This window comes from Gekko japonicus, unplaced genomic scaffold (genome assembly GCF_001447785.1).
Source record: "Gekko japonicus isolate JY-2015 unplaced genomic scaffold, Gekko_japonicus_V1.1 scaffold2376, whole genome shotgun sequence".
Taxonomy (NCBI): Eukaryota; Metazoa; Chordata; class Lepidosauria; order Squamata; family Gekkonidae; genus Gekko; species Gekko japonicus.
In genome coordinates, this window is record NW_015160904.1 from 102,552 (window position 1) to 128,341 (window position 25,790).

General features: G+C 42.8%; 1 protein-coding gene across 1 annotated transcript in view; it reads right to left on the bottom strand.

Annotated features, from left to right (window-relative positions):
* Positions 1-10,178: 10,178 nt before the first annotated feature.
* Positions 10,179-25,790, bottom strand: part of SUMF1 (sulfatase modifying factor 1) — a 106,993-nt gene continuing 91,381 nt past the window's right edge. The window contains exons 8-9 of the mRNA XM_015424019.1: positions 24,363-24,422; positions 10,179-10,957 (exon numbers count right to left, since the gene is read on the bottom strand). Of these exons, the coding sequence (XP_015279505.1) occupies positions 10,850-10,957; positions 24,363-24,422 (168 nt within the window). The 3' untranslated portion in view covers positions 10,179-10,849. The remainder of the gene's footprint in view (positions 10,958-24,362; positions 24,423-25,790) is intronic.

Consider the following 25,790-nt stretch of genomic DNA (forward strand, 5'->3'; position numbering starts at 1 on the left):
TTACAGAAAAGCTACAATACTTGCAGCCACAATACGCCAATACCACGATAAGGACACGCTGGATTGGAAAAGTATCGAAGAATCGCACCTTACGTCATGTTCATTGCAAGAACTTTTATGGCATCAGACCTATAAAACAACTGAAAATCTGACTAAAAACTTATTCTTGAAAGCGACTGTAAAAACATGGTACGACGTTAAACCCAAGCTAATAAACAGATACTCAAAATTCAGCACTTTCACAAGACAGACGTGGTTCAAACCTGCAGAAAAACCATACACCTATGAAACTTGGCGAACAAACAAACTGAACAGAATACATGATGTGATACAAAAAGGCAAAATAATGCTGAAGAAGGACCTAGAGCAGAAACACCACACAACAATTAACTGGTTTGAGTACCTGCAAGTTCAAAACTTAATACACTCGACAAAATTCCAAACAACAATCAAACAACAATCCACAGAGCTAGAAAGATTGCTAGAAAAACCCCAACCAAAAAAAGGACTGATAGCGAAACTCTACAAATGTATTTTGCTAAGCCAGAAACCAAAAATCCACAAATATCAAAGTGCCTGGAATGCAGATCTTGGATTGCAATTGTCTGACGAACAATGGGAAGAGATATGGAGAACTCACATGAAAATTTCAAAAACAATAAGTGTTCAAGAAACCAACTTAAAACTACTTACCAGATGGTATTTAACTCCAGCCAAATTGACGCATATGTTTCCTTCAGTGTCTCCATATTGCTGGAAAAAATGTGGAGAGAAAGCCAACTTTCTCCATAACTGGTGGAGCTGCACAGTTATACAAAGGTATTGGAGTGAAATATTATCCCAAATCAACAGCTTTGCTAAAACAGACTTACCCTTATCGCCAGAACTGATGCTACTTCATCTTTGGCCAGAAATCCGACCTCCGGAAAGAACAAAACAATTAGTAAACTTGTTACTTACAGCAGCCAAAATGACAATAGCAAAAAACTGGAAGAATGAAAAACCCCCGACGCTGGCACAATGGACCAACAAAATTTGGGATATTTTCATGTTAGAAAATATTTCAATATACGACACTACTATCCAAAATGAATGCAATTTCCATAACCCTCTCAATATTTGGAACCCTATTTTAGAAAAAATTACCTTAGAAAATTTTGAATGGGAATCCATAGCTAAGGCAAAATACAAAATAATGTTATTTAATTAAACATATTGTAAAGGTTGATATGTAGAACATACACCGTAATTTATGTTACAATCCCACATAAACTCTCCAATATGCCAATTGTACAAAGAAAGGTAAAATAGTCATCCATACTTTCATGTTTGACAAAATTTTGACTCAACTTTGTATTTGTATTCTACATCAGAACTTGCTGAACGTTTAACTGTATTGGTATTGTATTAAATAAAACAATAAAATTTTGTTTAAAAAAAAAAAAAAAACTTTAGAGGAACCATTCATAGGATCAGCCTGCAAACAGGCTCTCTATAGTAAAGTGTAGCTGAATGAATTTGAGAAATATGTACCAAGGCTGTATTTATCTAGTCACTTCTTGGTTTCCATAGGGTTGATAAGTAATAGGAGACTCCCTATAGGATATGCTTCCCAACAGTTTCCTGCAGTTTTATGAGATAGCACGTAACAGGAAAGTGTCACATGATAACTTCAGAGTGCCAGCATGTGGAATCAATGACTATGGGAAATGATAAAGAGCACAGCAGTCAATTACTTAACTGTTTGTAGTTATTAAAAGTAATTGTCTCTGAAAACATCTAGAACAATTTTTTTTTAAAAAAATCCTGGCTTTCAGCAGCTCCACACCTTATTGCAGTGATGTCTCTCTGGAAGAACAAGGGAATAATTTACTATACTCTTAGCAAACTGTAAATATTTAGGACAGGAAATGTTGCAAGTCATGGATAGGTTCAGAAACTAAATATCAAAACTAGAATGAGAATCACAGTGGGCTCCTGGGGACTGGCTCCTAACTACTGCCAATGGGGTAAACCCCACAGAGTGAGACTTCCTGCTTCCCCACTTCTACTGCAGCCCACTGAGCATGCCCAATTTCTATTCCAGGGGGGTCAAGAGACCCTCAGCATAGAGGTACAAAGAGGTAGCCTACATTGGGAGGTGAAACTGGGGAAATCACTCTTCCCTGCTCTGCCAATGGAAGCGTCATTTTGCCAGTGTAACTGTGGTATGTGGTAAGAGAACCTAGGCTATACTAGTATTAGCCATTATGAAGTTTTAATTTAAATATTACATTTTTAAAATTGTGTGCCGGAGCACGGAAATCATCGTGCAATGAAAGAATGGAATATCTCAGTATCTTGCCCATTCCAGTAGGGTTGCCAAATCTGTTTCGGCCGGGAGCGGGGGGTTCCCGGCCGGCGTCTGAGGTGCGAGCGCGCATCACCCAGAAGTGACGTCACACGCTGGGGGCGGGGCCACGCCATATGAGGGGAAAACAAAGAGTTTTCCCCTCAAATGGTGTGGCCTCACCCCCAGCGTGCGACGTCACTTCCGGGTGATGCGCACGCGGGGGTGGGTTTTCCCCCAGGCCCGATTTTCGTCACGTTGAAAATCAGGCCGTCAAAGCGGGGGATTCCCCGCCACCCAGCGCCATTTGGGAACCCTACATTCCAGGCAGCAGTCTTCAGTAGGCAATCAACCTCCCAGCCAAGCGATGCTGCAACTGTCATGAAATTGAGCTGAATGGAACTGCTGAAGTAGTCACAGCACTTTCATAAGGGGAAACTCTTTAAATGGTGGCAACAAAGTCTCCCACTGCTTGAGAGGATTTCAATAGATCCAGGATCATGTAGTAACTCAAATGCTGGAAACAGGTATTACAGTATGTGGTCAGGGAGATACGAGTACCCCTAGATGCAAGTCAGTGCAAGCATGGTTCACTTTCCAGTTCCACTCAAATCCATATTAATAGCATAAGGAAGAACTCCTCCTTTAATTCCTGTACTAAACCCATTGCTGGCTTAGTTTCTACACTTGGTTCAAGGCAATACTGCCAATCTTGGCAATGACCCGCCACAAAGGCTATAAGGGATCTACTGACAAATTGGCAAACTGGATAAAGTGAAATCCGTAACAAAAAATGATGGAAAGGAAAGGATACAAGCAGCTGGGCTGGAGAAATAGCAAACTTGAGCATTCAGTTCTGTGCTCAGTGCTAGAAAGCCCACAGTAAGAGTCCAATATTCCAAGTTTCCATACCTTCCATGCAATGAATTCCACTCACAAACTGTCACTGAGACAAAAGGCCAAACACGTAAAGCAAGAGAGTGAAGTGGGTCTATGACTATTAATCTATGCTGATCCAGTAAAGGTCTGATACCTCCAGATTTTGAACATCTAGGCAGCAAATGATCCAAAAGCAATCCCAGGGGATGAGCAGTGGAGATGCATTATGTGTGTCACATCAGACACTCCATAGCACACAACAGCAGTAGCCCTGGGCAAGTAAAACTCAATCTGGGGACAGATTCTTTCTGGCCTTGATTATAAGGGCAAGAGGCTTGAGTCAGAGAAAAAAATCCATGCCTTCTTTCCATGCTTAGGAGGCAGAGAGGAAGCAAATAGGTTTTCAGATATGCCCTTCCCCCCCAAAGGGAATGAGAAGAGTGATCCTAAGTCTTAGGAACATTTCCAAAAAAAGGTAAAAGAGGAGACATCGCTAAGTGGAGACAACTGTTGGGAGGCAGTGTTCACCACATTGAACTGTGGGTTTGGTGGGCAATTCACAGTCCAATTTACATTATGGGACAGCCTGACTGATATGGCTGTAATTCTTTCCCTGGCAGTACGTTCACAGGGCAGGATCCTTTTGAGGCTAACAGCTTGCAGACGGATCACGTGAGAGGCCTCGGTGAATACTCTGAATTCCTGATATCTAGCAAAGCTCGCTTCTCTTTGAAATAACTACTATATTCAGTAAGTGTGATGAGATTTGGCACAGTCCCAGTTTTCCTGCCCCTTTTACTTTTGTTAATACATATCAGCCAAAACTTGCTTTCACACCATGTGAAGGTGCAAGGAAGCTGGTCCGAGGCTGGGGCTGCCAACAGGCCTGGAGAAAAATATCCTGTCCCTTTTAATAGGAGCTTAACATGTGGAAATGGTAGCTGAAGCTTTTCATGACATGATGGTGCATAATATCCAAGGGACATTTCCCCCCCCTGAAGGCAGTTAGGAAAAGAGAAAGGAGAAGAGAGGGTCAAACTAAAGTGGCTGGCAGGAATGGCAAGTAGGAAGAACAGGAAAGAAGCTGGAAATAAAAAATGGAATAAAAGAGAGGGGAAATGGACCCTGTAAGAAGGGAAGGAAGCAGGGAAAGGGAAGAAGCCATGGAATCTGCTAGTAGAAAGGAAGGAGGGAGTGGAAATAATTTGGGGAGGAAGGTGTCCTTATGGGTTGTTCATATTTTTACCACTATATAGAGTATTCTTCTTATGGTATCAAAAGGGTAATATTTACTTTATTATATTTTTATCTTGCCCTTACTCACTATTTATAATCACAAGAACCCTGCGAGGTACTTCAGGCTGAGAGAAAATTACTTACTTTTTAAATTATGTGTTTAGAAAATTGCTGTGCTGGCTCTCTATGGCACCTGCCTGAGGCAGCTTTGGCTTGAAGTTGTCCAGAGCTTCATGGCTAAGGGAGACTTTAAATGCAAGAATCTGTATTTCTAGCCAAACGTTCTTAAGTGCTCCATCACAATGATATACTTCTGTAACAACTGAGCAAAGATCGTTTTGTTAGATTTCTCTAGAATAGAAGACTGGATTCACTTACTGTGAAGCTTGCTTTCTCGGTGGTCTAGGAGTGGGACAGTCCTCACCCTGGGGATTGGCTCCTCCTCCTGGTGCAGGGTCGGTTTCGATTATTGATTCAGCGGGGAGAGGAGGCCTATCCCTACCGAATACACTCCCTGATTTCTCTGTGAAAGTGGGACCTTTTCTATGGCTCTGATCTTCAGGAGGTGTTGGATGGTCCCCTCCAAAAACTTGTGCTTCTCTATTGAGGCATTGACCATGGAATCTTTAGGGTACATTGACAGGGATTATGACTGAATTCTATGGAATAACCCTTGGCCACTGTGTCCAGTACCCACTGGTCATTCCCTGTTTCCTGCCAACATTGAACACATTTTTGTAGACAGCCTCCTATCCTCCAAGGTTCCTTCCCCGTGGCATAGTCATGTGATGGTTCCTTTCTTGGAGTTTTTCCCTAGGCATTTTTATTGGGAAAGCATGGCTTGTTGTCTCAAGCTCTGTGTTGCCACTTCCCTTTGTATGTTCTGGAAAAGGATGGTCTTGACATTTTCTTGAAGTCCTGAAAGGACTGAAACTTCCTTCTAGGTTCGAACTCTTTTTTCTTAGAAGGTAGGACTTTCTTTTTGTCTTTGTTCTCTATCAGGTATTTGTCTAAGTCATCTCCAAATAAATTAGCACCTCAGAATGGAACTGCCACCACCTTGGTTTGGGCAGAAGAGTCTACATCCCAGTTCCTAAGCCAGATGTTCCTTCTGGCCACTACATTGCATGCCATGGCTCTGGCTGATTGCTGAAAGGCATCTAGGGTAGCGTCAGCTGCAAATGCCGTTGCCAGGGCAATCTTTTTTAGCTCATCCTTGACTTCCTTTGAAATGGTACTCTCTGCAGAAGCCAGGTTGGAAGCCCAAACATAGGCTGCCCGTTAAAAAAGAGAAGCAGCTGTAGATGCCCGCAGGGAACAGGAAGAAGCCTCAAAGGGTTTGTTCTTATGCCTATCGCAGTGGTCCCTGGGTAGGCCATCAGCCTCCATTAGAAGCACTGAATTTGAGGTCAGGCTAGTGTCTGGATCATCCATTACCAGTAGTGTGATTTCTTTCATGGCTTCTGGAACCATAGAGTAGAATTTTGAAAAAAAAATCATGATTAGCCTTAGGCTTTGCAGGATGTTCCCGTTCTGCTTTCACTCTGCTATAAAAGGCTGCCGGAAGTGGTATGCCCACTTGTGGTGCAGCCACTGCTGTAACTCCAGGGACTCTTGGGAAGACAGGGATACAGAACATCTGGGTAACTCAGATTCACTGAATGGACTCCCTTCCATGTGAGAGGTAAATAATCCAGTCTGATCAGCCATTCTACAGTACTGGTCAACCTGGGGTGAAAGTTCCTTTCATGAGGAATGGGTAGACAAAATGGCTGCCTTGCTTTCCTGCCCTTCCAGACCTAGCACAGTTTCACTTTCAGTGTTCCCTCTCCTTACTATGACCAAAGGAGAGGGAGGCAAAGGGAATAGTGTGGAATTCACTTCCCTTGAATCCTCCAGTACTGCTGGGGGGGATTTTCCTATCAACCCAAGCCACCCACAACCGCTTAATACCCTTGGGTGCCTACTGAGGTTCTGTTGGGGTGCTCCCGGCCAGTACTTCAGGCACTTGTGCCAGGATCTTCGTGGCCAGGAAATGCTACAGTACTGGTCAACCTGGGGTGAAAGTTCCTTTCATGAGGAATGGGTAGACAAAATGGCTGCCTTGCTTTCCTGCCCTCCCAGACCTAGCACAGTTTCACTTTCAGTGTTCCCTCTCCTTACTATGACCAAAGGAGAGGGAGGCAAAGGGAATAGTGTGGAATTCACTTCCCTTGAATCCTCCAGTACTGCTGGGGGGGATTTTCCTATCAACCCAAGCCACCCACAACCGCTTAATACCCTTGGGTGCCTACTGAGGTTCTGTTGGGGTGCTCCCGGCCAGTACTTCAGGCACTTGTGCCAGGATTTTCGTGGCCAGGAAATGCAGTGGGTCTCACTGTTGTCCCAGCCATCTTCACAGACTCCACCACTTTCCCGAGTTGGGCCAGGGACTCCCCCTCTCTGGGAGTCCCACAGGAGTCTGTGGCAAGCTGTGGCTGCCAGGCTTCTCCCAGCATTGCTGGCTCCTCTGCTGCCACCGAGTTTGCCATGGTCTTATGCAAGCTGTGGCAGCTGGGGTTCTCCCAGCACCACCAGTTCATCTTCTCCTCTGCTTCTGGGTCCTGTGGGGTGCCTGCTGTGAGTCATGGCAACCAGGGAGCTTCTGGTGCCGTAGGCTCGCTTCTTTTGGCAACGCCGATGTGCCTCAGTAAGCGAGGTCCTTGTCAGACTCCTGCAGCAATCAGTTCCCAACAGCTTTCATTCAAAAAAGTAAAGTTTATTGAGACAATTGATAGTATGCAGACATCTTAACCATTTCGTGCTAGAACTAAATAAGAGCATGCAAAGCAAGCAGTTATACATCATTCAAGGAGGCTCCCTGATAAACCAGGGCCAATCAGGGGTTCGGTATAAGCCCACCGAAATAACAAGCATCAGTTCCCAGGAGAAACATTACACCAGGCACTGAAGGTCAAACAGAGATAATAGAAACACAGAAGACACAGCAGAATAGAAACTTAACATTCCAGAGTCACCCCACTCCCATGGCAGCCAGGGCTAGACATAGACCTAGCTGACAATCCTCTGCTGCCGACCGTAGCCCGAGTGCCTTCTGCTGCTTCTTCTTCTGCTCTGGGTTGCTGTGCTCATGAGAGTGCCGTCAAGCCTGTCCTGCTCCCACAGCAGGATTGGAAAAACTGGGCCAGTCCAGAGGGATAGCCCTCTCCCTCAGCTGGATCAATCATCAAGACCGGCCCTGCACCAGGAGGAGGAGCCAATCCCCAGTGTGAGGACTGGCCCACTCCTGGACCAGTGGAGAATCTCAGTATTCAAAGACTGACAGTTGATTTCCAATAAGAAAAATTCTGCTTTTCAGTGACTTCCACCTTCCTGCTATATGCCTCCAACTTCTCACTTGGGTTGTTCCTAAGAGTCCCTTCTCCTCACGGAACAGCATTTCAAGGGGTACTGCAGTAGGAAGGCAAAGGACGAGAAAATCCATTCTGTTGATGCAAATCTCTTCCTTTAGCAGAAATGATTCACAGAATCCAAGCCATTGACTGGTAGCAAGTGTAGAATACTGAGAACTACATTTGTGAATAAGGAGAAACCTAATATGCACCGATGGTGTTTGCTAAAGACTAGGGCACCTGGTTGGCCACTGTGTGAAACAGAATGCTGAACTAGATGGACCAGTGGTCTAATCCATCAGGGCTCTTCTTATGTAGACTCACATAACAGACAGGTGGTTGTGCTGCCCTTATTTGGGCCATGTAAGAATTCCCTGTCACTGAGTTTTGAATGTGCACAGCCATAGCAATGTCTAGTCAGAGGGAAACTGAGAGTCACTTGCAGAATCCAGCAGTTGTTCTGGAAATAAAGGGTCTGATTGCTGAGGGGATCAGTGGGCTAGAAGACTGGTACAAGTACAACTGACTAGTTAGTTGATTAATTTTACAGCAGGAAAGTGATCTTACTCCAGAGTAAGTCTATCTTCTGAAGGAAGTAGATTGGACTGCTGTGACGATGGGCTCTGGCTGATTTAAATAGCTCCTGAAAAGTTGAAGCTGTCATATTTTGCCAGACTGAAACAGTTGTCAATCCGGGTTGAAAGGGGTTTAAAGCTCTGAAGGGAGTTGTATTAACTTGCATTTAAACCCCTCTGTAACACTAATTCTCTGAAAAAGTAAAGGCTTTGTCAGCAGAAAGCTGTGAGACTGCATTGTTGCTATAACATCTGAATGGCAGATACTGTTAAACACAAGTCTTAAACATTGCTAAGGAGGTAAATAAAGAAATCTGTTCTGTTATAATCCTGCCTCCTATGCCTAAATTACATTTACAAATAATTCATAATTTCTTAGAACCATGAACTCGCAATATAGCTATTGAAATAAAGATTGGGTCTAGTTAGTTTAAAACCCACTGAGTCAGATTTCTGTCAAACAGTTAAGGTAAAGAGATCATTACAACTCAGAAAACCACAAAGGATCCCAAAAATAAAAGGAAAAAAATGATGTGAACATACTGCTTCCTTCCCCTTCCCATCCTGCCTATCCCTGTATTAGACTGAAATGCTCCATGCATGCCTCTCCTTCCTTGATTCTTCCATCACCCAAAGATGTCAACATTTTATGACATTTCATAAAAGCGGTTGAAGTTTGACCACATCTTACATCTTTTTGTTAACTCTTGCATTTACATGCTAATTTGCTGCTATCCATTGCTCTCACTGGCCACCTGATCCAATTTCAGCTCTGCATATGCATCTGGGCTCTTTGTGGCCCTTCCTAATGGCTGCCCCCTACCCTCTTTTTTTCCTGTAAGTAACCCTTGAGGAGATCTTATTCCATTTGTCTGAAGAAGTGTGGTTTGCACAAGGGAAGCTTCCACTTTGAATAAAACTTTGTTGGTCTTAAAGGTGCCACTGGACTCAAACTTTGTTCTGGGACTATTACACAAATTGTTCATGCACATCTTCCTAATGTGAATATTATAGTTAGTCTCAGGACTCTGTGTCTGAAAATAAAATAGTTTCACATTTCTTTCTTTATATACTAGGAATGTAATCCCCTCAGGCTAAACAGCCTGCTCCTTCCAGTGTCACAGGAAATTACAACTCATTCAGATGAAGGCTTCTGGTGAGCTGCACAACCTATAATACTGACAGAAAAAGAGGCACTATCCAAACCCATCTCTGCAATCTATATGCAGAACGTAGCCTAAAGAAAGATGGATTAGATTTAGATGAAGGTGGAGAGAAAACTGGTTGAAGGAACATTAACAATTTGAGATATGCAGATGATACCACATTATTGCCAGAAAATAGTGAAGACTTGAAATGACTCCTGATGAGGGTTAAAGCAGAAGTGCCAAAGAAGGATTACAGCTGAACATCAAGAAGAAAAATGTAATGACTACTGGGGAACTGTACAACTTCAAGGTTGACAATGAAGAAATTGAAATTATTCAAGATTTTCTATTCCTTTTTTTTGGGGGGGGGGCCCCCCGGGGGGGATTTTTTATTGCATACAATACAAACTACAACAAAAAATTAGGAGGGAGTAACTACATTAGGGAGAAAGGAAAGAAAACCACTAATAACTAAAACCCCAAGAATAGGAGATCATAACATCAGTTTATATAAATGCTGGGAAAAGCTGAAGGCAGCAAGAAAAGAGGAACACCCAACATGAGATGGATTGAGTCTATAAAGGAAGCCACAGCCCTCAGTTTGCAAGACCTAAGGATTTGTTGGAGGGCATTGATTCATAGGGTTGCTATAAGTCTGAAGCAATTTGACCACACTTCACACATAAATCCAAACCAAAACACATAAATAAATATTCACAGATATTTACAGAGACCGAGTTAAAAAATATATTTTAAAGTGCAGGTTCCAGACCAGAAAGAGTTCATTACACTTAAGGCCACAGAAATCGAGCCATTAAATGTGGCTCATTTGCTTTGCAAGGACCATGATTGTCTCTTTTTTTGTCACTTATGATTTTCCACATGTTTAATTAAAAAAGAATCATACTCTGATGTTACTTACTAATAGCTCCTATAAAATCACCTCAAACTTGTATGATTTCTGTAGGACCCCCTCTCTCGCCTTCCTTATTTTTTTGTTTAAAGGTCATCATTTTGTTGAGTTTGTGCACTGATTTCAGTGTAAAGTAATTAAATATCCAGGGTAGTAAAGTTTGATTTCCTTATGCACAAAGAAGAAATCCGGCCCATTTTCTTCAGAAAGATGTTACAGAAGAAAGTTGGCAGCTGATTTTTTTTCAGAATCACTGTCCTCTCTTTTTAAAAAAAGTTTCCAGTATAAGGCATGTTCACGATGTAAGCTGCATCCTCTCCCCAGCGCACCCTTTGGTGACATTCTTCATTCCTCTGTCGCTGCCAGCTTTATTCCTTTCAATAGTCAGGCAGAGTGTCGGCAGCACAGCGGAACCCCAGGTTGGAAGCTGAGCTGTCAGGAGTGTTTTGGCTTCGAGCTGCACATCGATACCTATAGCAATAGGACTGAAGAGAAGAACAGAATGTTACCACAGGTGTCTATTAAAGTGTCCTGGTTTGTTAGGTGAACATTGTAGCTCTCCAATGGGGAGATGATGATATCTACAACAATGAACATTAATATTCAAGGAAATAATTTCTTAACCTGGATCTCAGTGGGCGGAGATAGGGATCTGCCTTACACCACTGCTCCATCTAGTTCAATGTTGTCTATTCTGACTAATCATACTTTGTTAGGATCTGAGACAAAGAAAGGTTTGTCTCACTGCTTGAGATCCTTTTAATGGAGATCCTGGGCCTCAGAAAGCGTGCATGCAAAACATGAGCTTTGCTATGGAGTAACAGTCCTTCTCATGAGACTTAGAAACAAAATTTGTTGGCCTAAGGCAGAAAAACGTTTTAAAAGCCCCCACACACAGAGGACTGGATCACATGGATCTGTTCAGCTAATGGTGGTCGTGGTGGGGTGCTTTCCTCCAATGCAAAGAATATCCCCCTGACAGAAGAAGCTAATTATCAGAAGAACAGACTCTTACATTAGGGGAAGGATCCTTGCTGTTGAGTAAAGTTCAACTAGTAGCAAACTGGATCTGTCGTAGATAATTTGCTGCCCTTTCATGATGCCCCAAACATCTACCATCAACATGGACTAACTGTAGAACTGGCTCAGAAAACAAACTTCATTAGGACAAGAGGAGAAAAAAATAGCAAACCTTCCCTAAGCATAAACAATGCCAGACTTTAATACCACTTCCCTTGTCATGGCTTTCACTTACAGAAATATCAGAGATTATCTCCATATCTACAGTATTCTGTTAACTTTAAGTTAGATATAAATGACTCTCAATCAAAACGCATGCAGAGTAGCTTCCAGGTTTTCTGGTATATTTATTTAGGATATTTCCATGTCCCCTCTTCAGAACCCTGCTCAAGGTGGCTTTTGATTAAAACAACGTGACAAATAAAAAAACAAGTCATTAAACTGTAAGTACTCACTGACCTAAATAATTTCATCATGGGAGACTTGGTGATACCCTTAAACCAACAGTGTAACCCTAAACAGTACGACACTCAGGGCTGAGAAGGTTAGCAACTCTGCTTATGATTGCACTGAAAAATTTACTAGGAACATAAAATGGAAAAGCAGTAATGGGAACACATGATCAATGCAGGCCTGCTTTTCACACATCTCTTAACATGTGGCCTGATATAACAAGCGGGTAACACCTTTAATATTCAGAAGTCCTAGCGATAATGTCTTGCCACCTTTGCTGTGGCTTAAACAAGCATTTTCCTCTTCTTCCAGTTCTTCCGGGCTTTTTGCCCCTTTTTAATTTTATTCTGTTGTTGCTTCTGCCTCCTTAGCCTCCCCAAGGAGGTTGAATCAAATGCTGTCTTCACATTTGAGAACCAAGACAGTAGGAGAATGGTAGGATCTTCGTTACTATAGTGATCTTAGTTCCTTGTGATCTTAAGCATATATGTATGGCACTATTTATGCGAGACAGGGTGATAGTGGCAGCAGTGGCAAACTGTTTACTGATGGTAAAGTGGGAGAGATCTGTACCAGCTTGACCATGAGGCAAATGACAATCCTGGAGCTACAGGCTGAGCACCTACATCTGCATGGTTACGTCTTGCAAGGCCTGAAGAAAAAGAAAGGTATATTTCTTTCTCTGGTGCAGTCAATTTTTGTTCCACAGTTCTCCTGATCCCCCCAAAATTTACCTCAGAATATCACACAAGGGCCAACTTACATATTATTTTTTTGCCAAACAGTTTACAGTTTCTATAGACATGGGTGTGTTTATCTTGTCTTGGGAAGTACTTTTCTCCCTTTTTCACAGTACAAGAACTCGTGGGCACTCAATGAAATTAATGAGCAGTAGGTTTAGAACAGATAAAAGAAACTATTTCTTCACCCAAAGAGTAATTAACACATGGACTTCACTGCCACAAGGAGTGGTGGTGGCTACAAGCCCAGACAGCTTCTGGAAGGGATTGGATAAACATATGGAGCAGAGATCCATCAGTGGCTATTTGCCATAAAGTATGGGTAATACAAGGAGCTGTGGTGGCTCAAGTGGTTAAGACGGTGAACTGCAGGCTGTGGAAGGTCGGTAGTTCAGCAGTTCGAAACCGCATGACAGAGTGCCGCATGACGGAGTGAGCTCCCATCTCTAGTTCCAGCTCCTGCCAACCTAGCAGTTTGAAAGCAAGAAATTGCAAGTAGATAAATAGGTAACACTTCAGTGGGAAGGTAATAGTGTTCCGTGCACCTTGGTGTTTAGTCATGCCGGCCACATGACCACGGAAATGCTTCGGACAGCGCTGGCTCTTCGGCTTTGAAACGGAGATGAACACCGCAACCCTAGAGTCGGTCTCGACTGGTTTTCGAGCAAGGGAACCTTTACTTTTACCGATAGATAGAACATTCTGTCTGGGGCAGTGATGCTCTGTATACCTGGTGCTTGTGAGGCAACAGTGGGAGGGTTGGTGGACCTCCTCATGGCACCTGGTTTTTGGCCACTGAGTGATGGACTGGATGGGCCATTGGCCTGATCCAACATGGCCATGTTAAGGTAGACACATGTGCAAAAAGTCTCAAAAAAGGTTTATTACATCCATGTTCACTGGCACTAAATAATTTTGACTCTCATATTCAAATAGCAGCACTGCATAAGTGCATGGAAGCAAGGAACAAAACCTAGATTCCCCATACTGTGGGGCAGAACTCAACCACCGATAAGCCAAACTCTTTCCATTATCCCTTTGGAGCAGCTGTTTCATATCCAGTTGCATTAACAGGATCATGACATAAATCTGTTTTGTGTTTTTTAAATACCAATCTACTTTTGATGCAAAGGCTGAACAATTTCCATCTCATTTTTTGCCAGCAGAGGTTAATCTTTAAATGAAATCCGTGTTATGGTTCATCTCCTGATTAAATGCCATGTGGCATACGAAACGTATCTCCGGACTATATATGTACCACATCTGGACAACTGTTAAATTCACCCCACCATGGACTTTTACCTTATTAAATAGAATCAACTTTCTATTGGTAATGTTTTTCTGATGGCAATAAGTCTGATCCTGATATACTTTGTAGGTCAAATCCATAAATGGATTTGGCTTGCCTACCTTCTGTTGATTTCTAGAAAAATACAGAAACATACCTAATAAGGCAGGGTGTTCCGGTTGTACTCTCAGCACTTCATTCTGCGGGCAAAATGTTGTATCTAGAGAAGCCACCCACATGCCTTATCTTATTGATGAAGTTGACATAGCCAGCAGTTGTTGCAATGCATGCCATTAAAATGACTTTCCAGGATAGGCAAGATTAGCCCTCAGCTCAGGCAAGCCATTCCCCATTTCCCCTCTGCGTTAAAGCTCAGTTTACAGATGTCATGGGTCAGTGATTGTCTTTAAATTAAGATGACATGGAGCAAAGAGGGACTGACGTATGTCTAGAAAAATCCTGTGTCAACTGACTGAACATTTCAGGAGCGAGGGAGAAAGGCAGAAACATACATTTTCGCTCTAGGATTTCTACATTGCCAGTCAGGTGTAAGAATTCAGCTATCCTGATATAACAAGGATGGGTTAAAAGCAGCAGACCAACATATTAATAAAATCATCACATACAAGACACGACACTTTAATAATCTTGCATCCATCACTCCCAAATACCCTTCTTAGCTGCCATTGCTACTACAATTCTTGTTTCTTTGCTAAAGCTTAAAAATAAACCACCCCTCAGAGCCTCCCTGTTCCTCTCTTCTTTGCCCCAGGCAATTCACTGCTCAGTTCACCCAACGCCAGCTCATTTCACAATGCCTGCAAGCTGAATCTTCAGCCCTCACATCTACAAGGCTGCTGCTTGCTCCCTTCTCTTCCCAACTCCTGTCTTTCTTGCCTCTAGTTTCTATTTTCACCCTGTACCTATCAAGAAGCTGTAAGGCAGCTCCTGTGCCTCAGTATGGCTGACCAGAAGATGTAGAGTTGAATCCAGCATAGTATTTCTGGGTGTTCAAGATCTTCCACACAGAGCATAACTTATTCCTTCAGCAGTATGAAATATTAACTTCCCAGTCTTGTGCCTGGGAGGAAACCTACAGGAACAGAATTTCAGGAGGCATTTCAGACTGCTGTGGAAGTAGGGAGCAAAGAAAGTTGAGTTCCATGAGCAAGAGGCCTTGCACCTAGAGAAACACTGTGATCTATACTACTGACCTGTTTGAAATGTGAAAGATAGCCAGATGCCTTGCTAAAGTTCCAGCTTGGTCTCTGGCTTGAACAAAGATCTAAGCACAAATTAAGCATAAGCCTCAGAGAATAGAAATGTCTTCTACCTTGGGGAGGGGCCGTGGCTCAGTGGCAGAGCCCCTCCTTGGCATGCAGAAGTTCCCAGGTTCAATCCCTGGAATCTCCAGTTAAAAGGACAAGGCAGTAGTTAGACCTTTGCCTGAGACTCTGGAGAGGCAATGCCAATCTCAGTAGACTTTGATGGACCAAGGGTCTGATTCAGTATAAGGCAGCTTCATGTGTGTTTGTGTGCATACCCTCATCCTTTGCCTTACATGGTAGTGGGAGGCCTTTCAGTCAGTGAAAGAATCTTATTAATTGCCAGGAGCTGCCATACAACATTTAGAGCTGCCAGGAATCATGAAATATGCCATTCCGGGCAGCATTCCTACCAGGAATGTCAGGGACCACAGGAACTACACCTCTCATGCTTTCTGGCTGGGCCTAACCAAGGCATGTCTCAAGTGCAGGTGCCAGGAGACTATTTCTTTTCTTTTTTTTATAAACATTTTTATTTTTCCCCAAACTACAAATAAGAAAGGGGATGGGAAAACTACAAACTATGGGAGAAAGTATAGCAAAACTACTAAAACCCCAAGAGGTGAAGGTACTGTACTTGTTACAATATAATAGCTTCTAGTATATATAGTTAAACTACATCGCCAGTGAATTAATATTTGTTGCTTATATATGTCAAGCCCAGATAATTTGATTTAGCAAGGCTCAATACAAAAGACAGGTTAATAAAAAGATTTAAACAGACTTCAGAGATAATCAGCAACTCATTTTTTATATCTTCTTTCGCTCAATTTATATCCTTCTTTGGGGGCCGCCGCTCCTAATTCCGAGTCCGAACCCTCTCCAGCAGGTGATTCTTCACCACTTTCCTTATCGTCATCTTCTTCTTTTGCTGGTTCCTTTTGTTGTCACAGAAACTCTTGTGCTTTCAAAACAGAGTCAATTTTTTCTTTCTTGTCTTTAAATTTGAAGAATAGTCCTTCAGGTAAAATCCATTTGTAAGAGATGCTATTCTTCTGAAGATACACCACCAAATCTCTGTATTTATTCCTCTTTTTCCGTATTTCAAAGGGAATGCCTTTTAAGACTTTTATCTCTTTACCATCGATTTTAAGGGTAGTTCCACTTGTTGCCTTTAGGATCTGATCCCTCACTTGTCTTCTGAAGAATCTCACCACCACTTCCCTGGGCAGATTATTTTTCTTTATAAATTCTAAATATGACCTATAGATCACATCCATTTCGCTTATAAGGAAATCCGCTTTTAAATCTTCTACCAGCCCCAAAGCATCAGCCAAAGTCTGTTTGAGATTCTCCCCTTTAATCTCAGGAATTCCCTGGAATCTCAGAATGTAGCTTGCTTTTTCCATTTGAAGTTGTAAAAGTTGCGCTTCATCAGAGTTCCTCTTTTTTTCCTGCATTTGTTTTTTAAGCTTCTTAGTGTTGGCATCCACTTCCTTCAAATTCTCTGCTGTCTGCTCTTGTTTTTTTACATTCTCATTTAGTTCAAGGGAGACTTTCAGCTGATTTTCTGTTGCTTGTTTCAACCAGACTCACTGTTAATGTCGATCTAGTAGATCTCGCTTTTCACACACCTATTACCAGGAGACTATTTCTTGTTGTTTCAACCAAGTCACCGTTGTCAGAGTTGTCATTTCTACATTATTTGCATTTCTGAATGACTTGCCAAGGCAATTCAAACACGGCAGGAAAGGAGTTAGGAAAGATCCTGTTAGCAAGCTTCAGCTGAATACCATCTTACTGAGTGGGTTCTCTTTGTTCACAGGTACTTAAGACCTGGGAGTGGTCAGAGGCACAAGCCCTTGGGCATGAGCCAGAGGGCTCTTGTCCTTCAGCCAGAGGGTCATAGCCTGGAGCTGGGCAGAAGACCCGTTAGGAGAGACAGATAAGACATGCTTGGCACTCAAAAGTCCTTCCTCCTTTTCCTGTTCACTTTTTTAAAATAGTGTTAGTAACCACAGGCTATGCATATAGAGATGCAGCCACAATAATTCAAATTTCTTACAAGAAAGCTGCTTTCATGTTGTATTGGTGTTAAGTGCCCATTAGAGAGCTCCAACCCCACTCTGTATTGCTTGAAGGAATACTGGTGATGTCATATCATACCCAGCATGTGAAAAGGACTATGGGAACACATGACTCCTATTCCAATTTGTAATGCTCATAGCTATGAATGCGATATGGCAGGTTGGCTTGTCTAGGCTTTAAAAGGAATGTTTCTTGTTTCAGATATGCCCGTATTACTAACAATGCAAATCAGTCTATATCCTTACCAACTATAGCCACATGATGACCATGATAAACAGTCTCAAGGACATCAGCATTATCATCTGCCTACTCAACATGAAAACCAGCATTACTCATGCAAGATACCAACTATTTTATAAACACTGACTTGTTCGTATTTTTGAGGAAAGCAGTTTTATTAGTGATGGTTCTCATGCTGTCATGAACCATATGTCACCTGATACAGAACATAAGAAGATCAGACCAGTAGTCCGTCTAGTCCAGCATCCTGTCTCACACAGTGACCAACCAGTTCCTCTGGACGGCCAATGATGACATAGAGGCTGAGGCCTTCCCCTGATGTTGCCTCCTGGCTCTGGGATTCAGAGACTTAGTGCCTCTGAATGTGGAGATTCCCCTCAGCCACCATAGCTAGTAGAGGTTGGTAGATTTATCCTCCATGAATCTGTCTAATCCCCCTTTAAAACTGTTTATTTCTGTAGCCATTACTACATCCTCTAGCCACAGATTCCACATTTTAATCACTCTCTGTGTAAAGTAGTATTTCCTTTTGTCCATCCTGAACCTGTAGATCTGGTTGCATTTCACTGCAGTTTTTTCACCTATTGTTGATGCTGTATAATAGTCATAAATATGATTGCCGAACTGCACATTGTTGCTTAATATGTGAAACAAACGTGTCAAAAGTACACAGTGCAAAAGATAACCCCCATCCACCACAATGTGTTTTTATTAGCACATGATGCATAAGTATCTTTAACATTGATTTGTCCATTTTTTTACATTCTCTCTGTCAATGACAATAGCATTGGTGCAAGCCCGTAGCAGTTTCTCAGCTATTCTTAACATCAAAGAGAACATGATCAAAGAGATGCAGTGAGTTGATCAACACCAACACTACATCTTTTCATATCTTCATGGCCCTACTTGTCATAGCTAGCAAACTGACTTCACGAATAATAGGTGGGATTCAAAGGCATTATAATGGCACTTATACCAGTGTAGCAGCATTTCCTGTGCCAGAAGAGGCAAGCAAAATTTTGCTGATTCCCCCCGGCCACTGTAGACAGTCATCTAGTATCCCATACTGTTCCTGAGGGTCCCTTGACTCCAAGGAATGGAATTTCAGGAGGCTCAGTGCACTAAAGTAGGGGGAAGCAAAAAGTCCTCCTTCATAAGCTTCATGGTGATATGGATTCACTCTGATGTTTCAGTTTGAGCTTGCCAAACATCTTCCCCATCATTGGACCACTGCCATTGCACCATGTTCAAGTGCCTGACCACAGTACATTGCAGTGTCAGTACTAGATAACAGATACATACATTGGTAATAGGGATAGTTAAACTGCAGAAGAGCAGGAAGCCAGTGTTGTAATTGTTCCTCATTAACCTTGTCACATTTCTCAGGAGAATAATATACAGTAACATATTGTGCTAAGCATGCACAATGAATTCTTCAAAAGTCCTCTATTGTCTTGCAGGGTGGGGGGAATCACTGACCAAGGTAATGATTTACTTAAACAGATCACTATTAGAAATTCTTCTCCCACCCAGAAGACGTTTTGAACAGGCTTGTATTACTCATGCATAGTCACTAACCATTCAAAGTACAGAGCCACATTACTGTTTTTTGCTCTAACTTTATCTTGGTTGTCAGCCTTATGACAATTTTTACTTTTTTTCTTACCACTGTATGAACTACAGATAAGAAGGAGTAGATGGAGTACATTGTAATGACACTCAGAAAGTCTTGTATGTGGATGTGAGTTTCAAAGGCACATGTTATTAAACTGAAATCAAAATTGACATGGCAACCAGCACATATCTACATAGAAGGGTAGAAGCGGATGGCTTGTGCCAGTCATGAAAGCAGTAGAACCAGGCCAACCAAAGACAGGGTAAAGGTTTCTACATACCTGGGAGATTTTTCCCAGTGCAGAAAAATATGACTACCTAAATCAACCCAAGGGGCGTTTGGGAGGGGGGGGGAACACAACCTGATGAAGATGAAAAATGATCTAGGAGGCATGGAAAGTTGACAGAAGTTGAGACTAAGTTAAAGGTATTTAAGGAGATGAGGCCCTTTATAGCTTAAAGAATCCTGGGAAACAAGAGAGCTGAACATGAGGAAAATTTTCAAATCATTCAGCCCACCATTCATCCCCAACAATTCTTCAGGCTTGCAACTTGTTCTCTAACATCAAACCAGGGTCCAGTGTGCATCATGGAAAGGCAGTGAACATGATGGAAAAGGAGTGAAAACAGACGAAGTCCAGGTTTCTGCATACTTGGAGACCCATCATATGTATATTTTTGGTGGATTCAGGGGGTTACAATAGAAGGGTAGGTTGCGGTGGAATCCCTTTCAACAACTTCTTCTCTTTGCAGTTCTTTATGATACCCTTTTTTTTAGTTCATTTTGAGACACAGATTTATACTCATGAACATCTAGGTCTTGGGGGGGGGGGGGTTTGCAACCTTCCTACTCAGGGGAAGCTACTAAGAGTACTCTAACAAATTGCCACAAACCAAGTTTCAAGAAAGTAACAAATCAAGGACCATCCTCATGCCTGTGAACCTGCCCACCAGCTTCAGACATTTTCCTCTTACCTCATCTATAGATTTATTAAACATAACAATCTCATTGTTTAGATACAATTTCTGACAAGTTAGCCACATCTGAGTTCTGGGACTGGCCAGATTCTGTACTCTCCTTTGTTTCCTGATCTTGATACCAGAGGCAATTTTTAACATCCTTTTTATAAAAAAAGACAAATAAGCTATCTTTAGTAGAGTCTAAAATGGGTCATATTACTAATCTGTAAAGAAAACCATTACCCTATTGTTAATTTAATGAAATCTGCTAATTAATATGTGACATTGATTTCACCCCAAAATAAAATCAGTCCATAACTTGTGAACTCACTGCAGGAAATTAAATTTTCTTACATAGAGTAATTTAGCAGATGAAAACACTTAAGTATGTAACAAGTACTATCTCCCACAAACCTATACAGAAATAAAAGGTATAATATTAATTTCTAAATGGGGGGGGGGGCATTTTTGCTTGCACAGGGAATTTTACCTGAATTTTGCACGGTATGACATTGGGAAACAGCTGATTGGCCTTAAAGGGTCACGTCACCACACTGATCAGTGTTTCAAACCAGTTATTTGATGCTAATAATGTGTTTTTCTTTTTAAAAAGACATTCCAATGCGCTTTACAAAACATTTACAACATCTCTGTGATTTTTTATATATTTTATGCAAAAGCAATATGGATATTTACAAGGAGTAAGGCCTGTTGTGGGAAGAAATACAACGAGTTCGAGAAGGAAGCTCCAGTTGAATGTCCTGGCTGTGGCTGGTGGGGAGGCAGAGGGAAGGGGAAAACAGAGGGAGACAAACCATGTTTATTTCCTTCTGCTTAACTATAAGGCAGGGCTGTCTCAAGTCATTTTGCTGCCCCAAGTGCGTAGTACCCTGACTTATGCTGATTTGGGGTTATGCAATGGCAGCTAAGGTAGAAAAGCACCTCCTCCTATGCCATGTCTTCTGAGTTCTAGGGGTCTGGAAAGCGGTTCCATAGCCAGTTACAGGATTGCCAACTCTGCGTTGGGAAATACCTGTAGATTTCAGGGGTAGAGCCTGGGGAGGGCAGGGTTTGGGGTGCGGAGGGACCTCAGCAGGGTATAATGCCATAGAGTCCATTGCCCAAAGCAGCCATTCTCTCCAGGAGAACTGATCTTGGAGATCTCCAGGTGCTGCCTGGAGGCTGGCAACACTAAGGGGAGGGTCAGACCTGTAGATTTGAGAGGTAGAGCATGGGGAGAGCAGGGTTTGGGGTGCGGAAGGACCTCAGCAGGATATAATGCCAGAGTCCATTGCCCAAAGCAGACATTTTCTCCAGGAGAACTGATCTTAGAGATCTCCAGGTGCTGCCTGGAGGCTGGCTGACAATACTAAGGGGAGGGCCAGACCTGTAGATTTGAAGGGTAGAGCCTGGGGAGGGCAGGGTTTGGGATGCAGAGGGACTTCAGCAAGGTATAATGCCATAGAGTCCACTGCCCAAAGCAGCCATTGTAATAGCTGGGAAAGTTTCTGTAGGGGAAATGATGTGCTGTGGCTGGGAAACACAGTGATTTCTGGGAGATCTCCAGGCCCCACAGGGAGAGCGGCAATTCCAGTGACCGTTTAAGGGAAAATTGGGCTATGTATTTTGCCAACTCCAGTGACCGTTTAAGGGAATACTGGGATATATATTTTACCTCAGGACACATTCATTGACTCCCAACAGCAACAACGAACTGTTTAGAATGTTAGAGGCAAAGGCCAATCAGGCCGCATATTCAAATGACCTCTGTGTTCTGACTGGCTTTGGGGGGAGAGGAACAGCAAACTGTTTAGAATATTGGAGGCAAGACTCAGGCAACGCAGCCAGTGGATAGGGACAGCTTCTGAGTGACAGATCAGGGAGCCAACTGATTTGGGAGCATGTGGAATGTTTAGGAGAGTGCCACCACCAAAACAGAATTATTATATAGAGAGATGTCTTGCTTTCCCCCCCAACAGGACTAAAGGCAGCTTACATAATTAAAGCTGGCTAAAATACAGGTGCCTTTTCTCTATATTCACTACAGCTCCAGCAGAAATAAAGCTTCATAGAGATTGTTAGAGATGCTACAATACTGAAATGATAGTATCATGGCCTAGAAAGTTTTCATCCCTTCCAACAGCCTAGAAAGGGAGCTTTAAAGACCTTTGGTCAGGTCATCCTTTTGGTTAAAACAGAATTAAACACCCATGTTTTAGATGTGAGGTACTGCAAGGTCAACAAAAGTTTCTCTTTAGCTGCACAGCTCCTATAGGACATACTCCTTTACAGGGGTCATTTCATAGAAAAAAAGGTGCAGGAGCTCATTAGCATAACTTATTTGCATATGTCACACCCCCTGACATCACCAGAAGTGTGTCAGAAGGCAACACCCACCGCTCAGGCTCCACTGGACTGTTTTGGATTGCTAGCTATTGGGGGGAGGAATGTGCAGATCTGTCCTCGCAAAGGAGGGAGAGCTTGTACCTGAATAAAACCTGGTCTTAGAGGTGCCACTGGACTGTTTTGGACCAGGGGGCTGGCTCTGCAGCTTACCTGGCTGCTTCTTGCTCTGACTGAGGGCTGCTGGGAGCAGGGGGTGGGGCTTGTTGCATGTGCCCACCCCCTGGGCTCTTTACTATCGAAGCTCCGCCCCTATGCGCTCCTGCAGGAAATTACCCCTTCTCCTTTGTCACTTATATAGCTGTTATGTCTTGATTTAACATATTTCTTAAAAAAAACATATTGTTACAGGGATCACAAAGCTACAGTAGCAGGACAAGAGAGACCAGCTCTGAGCTGAGTTCTTTTGTATTTGGTTTTACTTTTCGACTGGCTGCTGCCTCTGTGGGAACCCATTTCTTATAAAGTCTCAGACTCCCAGGATGGCACCAGGCCTACTCATCATAGTGAGAAATAAAAATCATCAGGGAACTGAAAGGAAGTGACTCAGCTTCCAGCTGGAAGCCACAGTGATAACTTGTGTGTCTTCTGGATAGGCAGCCACAGCCTCAGTCAGTTTCCTTTATTTTCAAGCTCTGTCATCCTAGTGGTGACAGCAACAAACAGCCTCATGATTAGTCATTAAAAATGGAAGTCACAAAAGGTCCTCTTGGGTTTCCCCAAGTGCAGAAACGTTGTTGGGTACACGTGTGCACACACACACACAGACCCCTCATTCAATAGAGATGTGTTTTCATGTCAGTCACTGTACTACTAGACTCTAGATTGGCTGATGATTCACTCTATTTGCCAGTCATTCACTAAGGAGGGTCAGGCAGCCATAAGGGGAAGAAAAGGATCTACCCAGTTTATGTATGGCCATTGGTTAAATCAGGAAACTTTGGTTTAAGAAATCTGATCAGTGCAATAGGTACCTTCCTGTAGTTAAGTGCGCGGACTCTAATCTGGGAGAACCAGGTTTGATTCCCCACTCCTCCACTTGCACCTGCTGGATGACCTTGGGCAAGCCATAGTTCTGGCACAGCTGTTCTTGAAAAACCAGCAGTTTCTGTCAGAGCTCCCTCAGCCCCACCTACCTCACATGGTGTCTGTTGTGGGAAGGGGAAGGGGAAGGAGTTTGTGAGCTGCTCTGAGACTCCGAGTGAAGGACGGGGTATAAATCCAATCTCTTCTCTTCTTCTTCTTCTGTGTGCTGACCACACAAACGATATACAACTTATCGGGCATCAGTTTATTTTTCCCCATAGTATTTCTTTTTCCCTTGGAGTTGGTTATCAGTCCATTCTCTCCCTAACCATTTTATCTATCCACATTGGTAACGAAAGAGTTAGCATCACCAAACTAGCTGTTGGTTTAGTTGCTGTCGTACAGGTACCAACAGTTTCTCCCTTTGACTTAGGAAAACACTTTAGAATAGGACTTCATAAACCACTTTGAGACAACACTTGTATAAATAAAATAAATACACATCCTAACGTCAAATTGACAACTGGTGATAGGGAGGTGTTTCACATTACCTTGTAGTAGGGATGCTAGCCTCCAGGTAGGACCTGGCGGTCCCCTGGAATTACAGCTCATCTCCAGACTACAGAAATCAGTTCCCTTGGAGAGAATGGTGGTTTGGGACTCTATGTCATTGTATCCCAGTGATACCCCTGTTCTCCCCAGGCTCCACCCCCAAATCTCCAGGAATTTCCCAACCTGGAGCTGGCAACACTACTCCCCCACCACTCCCCAACGGTGGACCTGGCATCCTTACCTTGTGGCACATGTAAGATCCACCTTTCTTCACTCTGTCAGTCCCTGTTGGGGGTCCTTTCTGTGGATGGAAGGACATGGATCACTGTTTTTCTCTGGTACAATACAGAAACAATCATATGGGAAACATAAAAAGTATCAGGAATGGATGAGTGGGGGTGCTACAATCCTCAGACTGCAGCTGCTTTTTAAACGGGGGGGGGGATAGGGTACCCTTGCAAATAATTACACTGTGGGAGCTGGAAGACAGTCCAGTGTAATTGCTCAGCTTCAGCGCAGCAGTGAATGCTTCAGCTTCTAATTGCTGCTTTCTTCAGTCAAGACTGTGGCAAGCTATTTTGGGTGTGCTAGAGAAGTGTATAATATACTGCTAAGAGCTTGGTGACAAGAATGAAATTGTGATGATGCATTGAAAAATGTACTGGAATCAGTATCTGCTTTTGGGTTTTGGTCTCTAGGCTAGAGATGCAAAATTTTATGCCAACAAAAAGCCAAGTCATCCTGGGGTGAATTTATTTGGTGCTGAAATCCAATCTAATTTTGGTTTTGGTGACAGGCATATCTCCATAATGATGCATTGACAGCAGAACACTGCCTGGGAGGCTGAGCAAAACAGATCTCACTTTCCTCTATGCTCAGACATGACAAAATATGTTCAAGTAAATTACCTTCATTAAACACCAAGACTATGGAGCAATGCCATAACATTTTAAATGTTTGAGATGTACATAGTGGGTCTTTAGAAAGTCCTTGACATTCACTGAAAAAAATGGTTATTTAGGAACAGTTGTGCAGCTACTAGAAATATTTCCAGATATGTATACAGAGAGAGGGAGAGAGGGAGTGCAGCCGGAGCGGCATTGTATATGGGGAGGAAGAGATGGGCCGAACTCTATAGAAATGCAGGACTGGAGAATCCCAGTGCTTTTCTTTGAAGTGGTAATGATGTGAGATCGTGATTCATCTTAAGACCATAAGAACGTAAGAGAAGCCAATGTTGGATCAGGCTAATGGCCCATCCAGTCCAACACTCTATCACACAGTGGCCATGGCACAAGAGAGGGGGCGGTCCCACAGAGCCGATATTTGCTCCACTGAGAGAGCAACAGATTAAGCTTCCTCTTCCCCACAAAGCGGTCCCAAGTCAGATCAGGGTCTCAAACCATTGCCATTCACAAAGAAAATACACTTGGGAGATCCAGGCTTCTGGCTCCCAGCACTGCATCTAATTAGGCCCAGCTCATATCTGAAAATATATTTTGGACTTCCCAGTTGAACTGCATGTAACACTTGAAAGCCCACTATGACTATGCATAAATATGGTAATTGTGGTCACTTTTTTTGCTAGTTGTTTGTTGTTGTGGTTTTAAAGTTTTGGGTTGTTAACCACCTTGTATTAGCCCAGGAATCCCGCCAGTATTAGCCCAGG